Raw genomic sequence first — 11,109 nt, forward strand, 5'->3', positions numbered from 1 at the left:
ATACATTATGTTATATTTAAATCCTTAAGATTTCAGAGCTGGTTGAGTTGGCGACACCCATGGTTACTGGTGGTAACCCCGCCACTAATAACGAAAACATTTACAGTCCATGTTCTCGCAGGTCTGAATGGTTCCACAGTCACAAAGTGTAGCCCACGTGCAGCTGAAGATGTGGTGAAGAGGACCCAAATCCATCCACTGCTCATCTGACATGATTATGTACACCGCTGTCCAAGAGAAGCTCCACAGTTTCTGGCTCATGAGACATGTTGAAAACCAAGATATTCACAGAAGAACCCTGGATGTGTTTTATTTCTTTCTGTTGACTGGTCCACAGAGCCCTCATTCCTTGGTCATTGTGTTCTCTCTTTGCGGGCTGCTAGCTGATCTCCAGCAGATTGGTGTTGATATGGTAGCAGATGTAGGAGAAGTACTCATGCTGACAGAGTTCTGGGATGTCACAGCTTGCCTGCTTGGCAGAGGGAGACAGAGCAACACAAAAAACACAACTTGACCCAGTTAAAAGCAGTCATTGTTCTGCAGGAGTGTTTATCCGTGCACCATTCTGATCAAGTTTTTTTACCCAGCCAGTTCTATGTTTTGCAACCCGAGACCCGGGTTACCGACCAGATGGAAAAACAGATGATCCACTGTGGACAACCTCCAAAGGGAGCAGCAAATAGAATAACATGCACCAAAGTTATCCCCCCGTCACACGCACTCCAAGAAAAGTGAACGCGGGACGCAGGATTGGGTGGTCTTGACCACAACACGACCAGCATTGCTAGCAGTCTTTCTTCTATCTCAGGTGTCATAATGTGACTGAAAGTTCCACAATTAGTTTACCTGTGTCAGTTCTATTAGCTGATGAAGATTGTGAGATGTGGTTGAAAGCTATGGAAAAAGCTAGTAAGCGGATCGAGAGCGAACATCCGACATAGCAATGACATACTGTAATTGAAAGCAAAGTTTGAAGCAGTGAAAGTAGATTGGGCCTCTTACATGTGTCTTGCAGGTGGCGGCGGTGGGGTCCAGGTGTATGAACAGGGAGGCGAGTTCTTCTTTCAGCTTCTTCGAACACTTCTTGTCCGTGCGCAGCACAAGAGCCTGGTAGCTCACCGGTATTCCATACCTAGCAGGAGACACCCCCATGAGTCTACTCACAGGGAAATTAATCGCAGGCCATATTTGAAAGGAAACCACTTGCACTGACCTGAGGACTGATTCCACAAACACCCTCAATGCTTTCAAGTGAATCCAGGCAACAAACACCCTACTGAAATTCACCTTCAGCCAACGCACAAAGATTCCCTATGGAGGAGGCATTGCCTTTTATAATTATACATGACAAACAAGCACACAAATCCCAAAAACTCTACGATGTACGAAGTCGGACTCACGTATTGCTCCATCTTGTGAACATTGTGCTGCTTCATCTCCTGCTGCTTCTTCGCCTCCAGATCGAAGCTGTACTCGCGCACGGTGAACCTGTTTGGATCATAGGCTACACTATGGTAATTGACACCTACAACACAGCTTTGACTTGATGGGGTATTTTCTGGCAATCCGGCCCCGCTTACTTGCTCTCCATGGCTTTGACTTTGAATTCACACACGGCTCTTTTGAAAAGTGTGACGGAGAAAACGCCTCCCTCTCCGTCCTCGTACAGCTTCCTGATGGTCACACGAAATAATGACAGAATATTAGAGCGCCCCGTGACATCATGCAGCAACAGGTCACGCTGAAAGACGCCAGGGAGGAAATAAAGTCAACAGTTTGATGCACTGGAATTCTGTATCTGTGTTGAAAGGCTAGATAGCACGCATTGTGAAGCTCAAATAGTGTCCAACATGCCATGCTAACATGCTTGCCATCAGACATTAATGTTCATCATTAGGTCAACATTTTTATTTGTCCAATACCTTGGTTTATGAGCAGAAACTTGAAACTAATGACATTCCCATCTGCTCCAGCTCTTCTTTAGTAAAACCGTGTTAAACTAATTTGTTAATGCTCTGTTCTATGTTCTAGTGATGTAAAGTTGAGGGAGTAAGAAGACAAATATTATTCATTATAATTCACCCTAAATTTACTTTAACTTTAAATGCTTATTGTATAAGAGCATTCATTCCCCCTCACACAGGCCTTCTTTAAAGACCCTGCACATCCGTCACTGCCGGGCTTGTGACTGATGTAATAGTCATAAAGTGTTGGAATTTGGGTTTTCTTATGAGTTTAGATCTATTTGATTCCATAACTGAAGTTTTCTGATTATGGTCATTTAAAGTGTGTTACAAGATAAAACTGGAAATGGAACAAACAACAAAAGCAGCGTGCCATATAAGGTCCATATATAATAGAACCATTGTTTGCTTTGTCATTAGTCTTTAGTGTCCTCATTATTTTTCCAGAGGCACCGTTTCTAAAGACTGGAGGGCTGTCTTACAGGAACTCAGGGCTCTTTTGTTTTTTTCAAAGAGTGTTTTTTAGTTTGAAAACAAAAACCTTTAAATATTCATCCATGACAAATTGGGGGTTGACAGCGCCTTTTAGTTCTTGCTCTAATATAGATGTCAGTCTACAAAGTGCTTCATTTTTCTTGTAAGGTACCCAGGTTCTGACATGATGTCATAAAGCATTGAAATATTTAAAAAGTTTGATTGAATACAAACTTTCTTATGACAAAAAAACCCATCTCCTTTCTTAGAAGTGATCCAGCTGCACAAACTCTTACTTTCTGCCGGTAATGGAACACCTGTGCGTACTTAGCCTGACCTTTTGGATGCTGAGAACAAGCACTCGGGGCTTTGCTGGTCCACTTCCACTGGGATCAAGTGGAATGGCTTATCTTACTGCCAAGAGTGCATACAGACCGCTTACCTGCTGGACCGTGGAACCACAAACTCTGATAAAGACTCATAGGTCCTCTCCCACTGCAGGTATCTCCCTCTGTGACCAAAAAACACATTTATGAATACACCCATACACAGACACACAAACATTCACGTCGTACTATCAAATGACGGTAGAATAACGTTTAGTGTGTTACTGACCTGCTCATCAGGACCAGTAGAGTGGTGAGGTACTCCGAGACCACCAGGTCTTCCCTCCTCACGATGTCATTCAGACTGCGAGTTTGCAAAGTCCCACTGGAAACACACACATTCCAGTTCATCAGTTCATACTTGATACATTGAAGCTCTTTTTTTATTAAATACGTCACTCACTCCAGTCTGTGCTCCAGGCTCCTTTTCACACTGTTGTACGCCACCGCTCGAGATTTTAACTCTGCCTCCATCTGGGACACCTCCTGACACACGGGACATGTAAACATAAGGGGGACCACGTGGTTACCTCAAAACAGGTGCGAGATAAGAACGCATGCTATGTTGAATACCTTTAATATCATTTGATAGGTCTGTATATAATGAGTCACATTTATAACTCCTGTGTTACAAACTGAGGGTGTGGAGTGTGTGGGATGTGGGTGTTTACCAGGCAAAGAGGGTGTAATGCTTTCACGTTCAATTATTAGAAATGTAGGAATCGTGTTTTTGGACTTAAAATCTGATTGTTTTGGTCTCTGATTCCATTTTTGCCATTCTTTATGTAAAAAGACACAGTACAAATATGTGCATTTTCAGAGTTGTAATCCTGCAGCCCTGTGTTAATTGTTCAAGTCAAGTCATTTTTTTTTTATAGCCCAATATCACAAATCGCAAATTTGGCACAAAAAGGATAAGGAAAAACTCTCCCCTAAAATAACAGTTAATCTCTTGTTATATGTTGAATATTTAATAGAGTACTGCAAAAGTGTGTCCTGTATCCCTGTATCCATGAGTCAGCTTGTCTGCACTTCCGGTTCTTTCGTCTCAAAGTCTATGCGTTTTTGAATGGGTTTTTGGTTAAACTTAAGAGATTTTAATGTTTTGTTCTATGACATAAAATACGTCAGTATTTATTCAAAATACCCGTCTGGTTAATTTTGAAGCTTTCATTTGTCCTAAAAGAGGCGGTTGCTAAAAAGTCGCTAAATGAGACGACCAAACTTCATCACACTGACTAGTCCGCCTTCACAGCCTCGTTGTGTGTATACTCGTGCTCATGTGACCGTGGTGTATTATAAATAATACAAATGAATACATTGCATTACTGAGGCTAAAGACGCTCTAAAGGCCTTCACACAGCGGAGGCGTTTTTTTCTCTCCGTGCTATTAGTTGGTACAAAACTGTTGTTTTTGCACCTCGAATAATGGCATCGACCAATCATTGTGTGGAAAGAACATATTCAAGATGCTTTAGTGAACAACACAGAGGCTGCGTAGTCCGAACCAAGACTACAAACTTTATCACTCCCATTAACTTTGACAAAGGCAGCTCAGTAGGACTGATGCAAAATATTGTCAGTAGAGTATTTAGCGTTTTCGTGTTGTTTACTCATCACGCCCCTGGATTTCCATTTCACTGTGACTTTCACCGTTTCTTTTGTGTCTCCCAACTGTGCGGAAATGCAATGATAAATTGCTGGAGTACCCCTTTAAGATGATTACGTCTATAATAAATCATAACTATACATGTCCTCATGTGCATATCCTCATTTCTAATGAGTCAGTACCTTGTTGATGATGTCTGCCAGGCTGGACAGAGGCAGAGCTGTGGGATACTTGGCTTTGTCCCACTGAAACTTGGTCATGTAGCTCATCAGGTCCACTGAGAAACACACGCACAAGAAGTCACAACCTAACCAGAAATCCAAAAAAATGCGCAATTGTAAACACACACCACCAAGCTGTGAAATAAGGAGCGCCGTTCAGAAAACACGAGGGCAAAAGCACTGCAAGAAGGCACACTTTATATAAGGGGTCACACAGTAGCACTGCACTCCAGCAGATTTAAAAAAAAATACACCTCAGAGACTGGAGGTAAGATTTCAGGGGCGACACGGCGGTTGACTGACTCATGCCTGTGTCTGATGGGGGAAAGTGATCAGAGACACGGTTATACTGTTTAAGAGGCAAGGTAAAGGTATCAGTCTTTGCATGTGTGTGTGTGTATACAGGCATACAGTAGCTCTCAGTCTCATTCACACGTAAGCTGGGGCTTCTCTACATTCACGTAATGAGTTATAGGATGCAATGAACACCCTCAGCATGTGCGTTTGTGTGTGACTCACCTCCATTGGCTAAGGCGTTTTCCAGCACTTTGTCAGTGCTGTGCTCCATCACCTCCCTCATACACTGATGGGTTTTTTTAATAACACTGAGCGGGCAAACAAGGAAAAACATTTCGTTACAGAGGTGCCTCGACTATCATGTCTGTTATTTATTCAGATGCAAGTTTAATCATTTGTTGGCTCCTTTCCTGGAAATCTACTTTACTGCTAATTCTAACACTGAGGCCCACAATGAACTATTAATGTCCAATCAAGGGTTTTTACTTATCCAAGTAGACCTCAAGCTGAGGAGACATTCGGAAAACAATGGATTAGACTGATAACAAAATTAATCAGGGTTAAATTTTTGGGACAAAACCTGTCTGGTTTGATCTGCCGTGGCTACATGTTTACGTCTCAAATAGGCTATGACTTCCCCACTTACAGATGCACCAACGAGGAATTTAAAATCAGTAGGGAAAACTAACTGTCTGCTGCCCCGGACCATGAATTATTCATGGTGCATACAAGGTCAGAGTTACAAGTCTTAATTAAGGACAAAGCTGCACATTAAACTAAAACGTGTAATGACCACTGAGACAAAAAGGGTTTCGGTGTGTATCAACGTATTCAGTTTGGTTCATCTTCTTTTTTTTTTTACCTTTCAGTCAGTGTATCGAGCTTGGAGAGATCATCTGACACGCTGAACAGACTGTCCAGTATTCCCACCTGGGTTCACAGCAGAGACAGACAGTCAGTGTTACTGTGGCTGATGTGTCATGGATTTTATATAGCGAACGCACTGGCTTTTAAGATTCACCCTCAGATGTGCACATATCATATTCAAAACCGAAATTGCAAGGTTTTTGAACCCTTGATTAAAATGACAAACTGCTGTTAAAGGGGACATATCATGAAAAAGTCACCCATCCGAGTATCTCCCCAACACGGCTTGAAACTACCTTTGAAAAAGGTGCTGCGTATTTTTCTCGCAAGCTAATCAGAGGAGACTGGGCTGTTTGGGAGGGGATCTTAAAGGGACAAGGGCTAAAACGGAACGTTTCGGACGAAGGGTGAGTACAAGTACATTCAGACGGACAGTATGAGAAAAATAATGCGTTTTTTTAAACATAAAAGCATGTAAACATGTTCGAGTAGAAACACAAAACACAAACATGAACCTGAAAATGCAGCACGATATGTCCCCTTTAATTAAGATTCCTGGCAGCCGAGGTGAACGTTGATCACGTTGAGTGAAATGGGTCAGATGGAAATTTTGCCTCAAACTGTAGAGAGCAACCTGAGCCTTTCTCCCTTCACCAGAGAAGGACACCAAACACCATCATCCTCCTCAACTGCACTGTACTGCACTGGTATAAACACAGAACTAACGCTCACCACTCCTCTAGCTCTTTGTTTTTCACCCTGCTGCTCTCACAGCTCAAGAAGGAGACCCTTCCCCATCCAGTCCTTATGTACATATTTCATCTTTACTTGACTCGGCTGCCTCGGGGTCTTCATGAGGACAGACGACACACAGCCTCACCTTGAGATCTGGAATGAAGAAGTTGAAGCTGGAGGCCAGGTTGGTTTTGGCAAGGGTGCGCTTGAGTTTCTGAACACTGGTTAAACTGGTCTTGTCCAGAGGGAAAGAAACCAACCATAAGTCTGTCATGACTCCCAGTGCTTCACATGGAGACGTTCCAGTCAAAATCTTCCCCACAAGAGCAGGCGTTTGGTACCAAAGAGACTGACCCAAAGCAAACAAACATTCAGTATGAACTCCAATATCACAAACATGTACGGGCTTTAAGCTGACTTTGTAAAATTAGATTCATAGATTTTGTTGATATTATTCTCTTCCTGTTTCCATTAAGACATTTAGTATCCTAGGATCATATTACCAGTTTCCATTGTTCTATGTCTAGGCTACTTGAAGTAAAATAAAAGAAACTACAAAATGAAAAGAAACAAGCTTTCAAAGCGACGATTCTTACCGTCAGGTCATCTTGACGGCCGTGCTGTGTCGGTCCCACTGTGTTGTGGTGTTGGAAAGTCTGAGCAGCAGCTCCACCTGAGATTGACTGAGAGCCAGCCCACTGCCTTCTAGGATCACAAGAAGCTGTTACACCGCTCCAGGTGATCTGAGTAGACGTTACCAGAATTGGTCAGCCGTCACTTTGCAACTTTGCTGTCACTTTGCATGTTCCTTAAAATAAAAAAAATAAAAAGATGCTGTTTTAATTTTTTTTTTAAATACTGTTTAGCATTTATACATGGAACTGTCATGCGTGGTGAATGACAAAAGCCATCATCAACAGAGCTCTGATATCACGATTCACCATCGCAACAGCTGAATAAGGCAGAGCCTCCATTTTTATTGATAACAATAAAGATTATTTAAAAATAATAATAGTGAATGAATGCTATATATGGACTGCGCACATTCATCTTTAAAAAAGAGCGAGCAAGGAAAATTGTCGATACGTTTTCACAATCACGTTTTATTTAGTGGTTCCCATTAATGCACCATTTACCAGACCTCAATGATGACAAAGTGCTAGAATCTGACTGTGGCTTTGACCTGCATTACATTTTAAATATATTTGTTCAGCTTTAATCTGACGGGGACAAAACATAGGGGCCAACTAAAGAAGAAACATATAGTTGAAGATTAAAAAAATATATAGATCAAAGCTCACAATCTGATTCAGTAATATTGTGTTGTAGTGGGTGATGTAAAAGCTAAAATACAGTGGATTTTAAATTGGTTCAACAGCATTGAGTGGCTTTATTTCAGCTACTTCAACAAACATAGAAATGTAGTCAATTGAAACAAAGTCACTCAAAAACACGTTTTGCCTATTAGAAATAATATGTATATATAAATGCTTATACATATATAAATACATATATGTATATATATTTTTTTTATATTTATAGTTTTAAATATATATATTTATATATATAAATATTTATATTTATATGTGAACATCTTCTGCGTTCCCTTTCGTGACCTTAGGGCCTCCGTCCCTCCGTAACGCAGGAGAGGAGTGGGACTGTTTCAGTCAGTGTGGTTTCTACACGGACCTATTTCGGAAAACTCACCTTCACTTCCTGTTTTTGCTCCGAAGCAACAACGTGGATCCAGTGCAGCACACCGGTGTGCGATATCTGTGTTATGTGTGACCAGAGTCTGTTCACTCCCCACAATGCAGATATCCAGTGTGAATGACGTGAAGATTTACAATTTAAGCCATGGGAAATCCCTTCCAGAGGTAAGAAGAGCGGCTGCTTCCTGACGCTTAGTTACGTCCCATAGTCTAAGAAGTCGCTGCTTCCCTTGAGGCAAGCTAACTAGCTAACACAGCTAGCCGTGATAACAGAAGTCCTGACTGTGTATTGAAAGAAAATGTTGAAGTCTATTCTACAACACCTTGATAGAACGTGTTATATAAATAAATGAACACAGCTAGATAAACAGTAGAACATCATTTGAGACTGCACCATTGGTACAGTAGTGTTAATTGTCCAAGACTAAAATATTCCCAACAAAGGTAAGATAGGAAAGTGTCCTTGTAACCAAGCAGTGTTTTATTGGTCATTTTGTATGCCAAATCCCATCACCTCTTCCTCTTCACTGCAGTGGCTGTCAGATCGGAAGAAGAGACAGTTACAAAAGAAAGATGTCGGTGAGTTGACCGCTACAATTTCAGCATATCAGACTGGGTAATTGTCTTTGAAATGTCCGTCATTATTCTGACTCTTCATATTCCCCCCCCCCCCCCCAGACATCCAGCGCAGGATTGAGCTCATCCAGGACTTTGAGATGCCCATGGTGTGCACCTCTATCAAAGTGTCCAGGGACGGTCAGTTCATCCTGGCAACAGGTGAGACAATTGGCGGACAGTGTTTCGGCAAATCTGCCTGAAAAGTGAGAGGCACGTTTGACAGTCGTCAGGTGGAACAGGTCGCCATGAACACTCAGCCGCTTTTCCAATTATTTTCAGGCACTTACAAACCCAGGATTCGCTGCTACGACACCTACCAGTTGTCCCTGAAGTTTGAGCGCTGTCTGGATTCAGACGGTAAGTTAGTAGACACACCTACTTGTTGTATGGCGATGCGTGTCATGTACGTCTAAACTGATGAATTTTTCTCTCTCTCTTAAAGTTGTGGCTTTTGACATCCTGTCTGATGACTACTCTAAGGTAAGACCCCGAGGGCCCCGACACTTTACAGATGCCGTTGTATTTGTTTGTTTTTATGTTCACACAGCAATAGATTTCTTATGATGTTTAGATATGAAAAATATTGAATTAGGTCACTATTCTAAGTCGCTGTACCCTAAAATAACAAAAGGCCCCTGAAACACTTAAAAGATACGCATCTCAACTGTAAACTTCTGTGTACTACTGTGTACTTCTACTTTTATTGTACTACAGTTACCTGACAGAGTTGATTACCTTGAAAATTCAGATTTCACTCTCAAAATATAACAATTAGAATATGATGCTTTATTATCCATTGAAGGATCCAGCATCATATTAGAATTGAGAGCTCCACCTTGAACAGACACGAAGTACATTTAAGTGCATTGTGCTGATATTGCCTCTCTGTCACTCTTTACTTGAACTTAACATTTGAATGCACAACCTTTACCATGCAGTATTGATAGTTTTACTTAGTTTGTCTTCTACCACTGTCTAAAGCAGTATTCCCAGTTAGATAAAGAGTAAAAAGCAAAGTCAGACAGCGCTGGTCTGGGGCCCCCAAATCACTAAAGCTGCCCCTGAAAAGCACACCCAGTTAGCGGCTACTCGTGGTCACAAACATCGGTGAAATACACTTAGCGGAGGTCATTTCCAAATAGCTGTATTGGTCGCCTGCTTTGACATAACCACCGCTTTCATCTAGCTAGAGTTAGCATGCTACATCCAGCATCCAACAGCAAAAGTGAACGGTAATCACTTTTTATTCCTTGTAACTTCATACACAATTTGGGGGGGGGGTTAGCCAATGAAGAACCACCTATTAATTAACTGCATTTATATTAAGCTGTCATCAATCTCGCAGCACCAGTCATATTAAGCTTTCATGACTCGGTTAAACTCTACTGTATTACCAATGAACCACACCAGCAGTGTTTTACACCACGCTGCTGGATTAGCCCTCATATCTGATAAAAACATGGTATAGCTTTGGAGATGGTATAATGTTTCTTTATCACTACACATGAGGGGATTTACTTCATTAATCGAAATGGTAATGCAATTAAAAGTCCATGTGTTATCAACCCTTGGTGTTTTTCAGCATTTTTACACTTGCTTTAAAACTGCCTTCTGTTTCTGTCGCCGTGTCCATACAGTTGGTGTTTCTGCACTCTGACCGCTACGTGGAGTTCCACTCCCAGCACGGACACTACTACAAGACGCGTATTCCCAAGTTCGGACGGGACTTCTCTTACCACTACCCCTCCTGTGACCTCTATTTTGTGGGCACCAGGTGAGCGATTGCATCGCTGGATGTCGAGGCAACTTTGTCGTCCTGGCATGTTTTCAGGTTCATCCTGCGCATGTCGGGCGACCCCGTTAAGGTTTTTTGCTTTTCATTTTCAGTTCCGAGGTGTTCAGACTGAATCTGGAACAAGGGCGCTTCCTCAACTCACTGCAGACGGATGCTGTGTAAGTAAAACACTGTGTGGAGGTTCAGCCCGGAGAAAACAGTTAAAGTGTTGCACCACAGCTGATGGTCATGGTGCTTGTTTCTCTTGACTTCTCAGGGAAAACAATGTGTGTGACATCAACCCCGTCCATCACTTGTTTGCCACAGGAACCTCTGAGGTAAGTGCCATGGCAGGCTGTGTGTGAAATGAGGTGCCAGTTATCAGCAGACACAAGTGAGACTGTGTGTGTGTGTGTGTGTGTGTGTGTGTGTGTGTGTGTGTGTGTGTGTGT

The 11,109-nt window shown here is 42.0% G+C and overlaps 2 protein-coding genes across 2 annotated transcripts in view; one reads left to right on the top strand and one right to left on the bottom strand.

Annotated features, from left to right (window-relative positions):
* Positions 1 to 379: 379 nt before the first annotated feature.
* Positions 380 to 6,842, bottom strand: atp6v1c2 (ATPase H+ transporting V1 subunit C2). The gene is made up of 12 exons (XM_031876853.1): positions 6,699 to 6,842; positions 5,814 to 5,881; positions 5,174 to 5,259; positions 4,616 to 4,710; positions 3,228 to 3,310; positions 3,054 to 3,149; positions 2,881 to 2,949; positions 1,581 to 1,673; positions 1,401 to 1,488; positions 1,214 to 1,311; positions 1,003 to 1,132; positions 380 to 472 (listed from the first exon to the last, which is right to left on the bottom strand). The coding sequence occupies exons 1-12, from the start codon at positions 6,825 to 6,827 to the stop codon at positions 380 to 382; spliced, it is 1,128 nt and encodes a 375-aa protein (XP_031732713.1). The 5' UTR covers positions 6,828 to 6,842.
* Positions 6,843 to 8,266: 1,424 nt separating this feature from the next.
* Positions 8,267 to 11,109, top strand: part of nol10 (nucleolar protein 10) — an 8,301-nt gene continuing 5,458 nt past the window's right edge. Inside the window, exons 1-8 of the mRNA XM_031876838.1 lie at positions 8,267 to 8,430; positions 8,799 to 8,844; positions 8,944 to 9,042; positions 9,163 to 9,240; positions 9,326 to 9,363; positions 10,521 to 10,657; positions 10,771 to 10,836; positions 10,935 to 11,018. Coding sequence (XP_031732698.1) covers positions 8,365 to 8,430; positions 8,799 to 8,844; positions 8,944 to 9,042; positions 9,163 to 9,240; positions 9,326 to 9,363; positions 10,521 to 10,657; positions 10,771 to 10,836; positions 10,935 to 11,018 — 614 coding nt within the window. The 5' untranslated portion in view covers positions 8,267 to 8,364. The remainder of the gene's footprint in view (positions 8,431 to 8,798; positions 8,845 to 8,943; positions 9,043 to 9,162; positions 9,241 to 9,325; positions 9,364 to 10,520; positions 10,658 to 10,770; positions 10,837 to 10,934; positions 11,019 to 11,109) is intronic.

Source organism: Anarrhichthys ocellatus, unplaced genomic scaffold (genome assembly GCF_004355925.1).
Source record: "Anarrhichthys ocellatus isolate YVR2014 unplaced genomic scaffold, GSC_Weel_1.0 scaffold117, whole genome shotgun sequence".
Lineage (NCBI taxonomy): Eukaryota > Metazoa > Chordata > Actinopteri > Perciformes > Anarhichadidae > Anarrhichthys > Anarrhichthys ocellatus.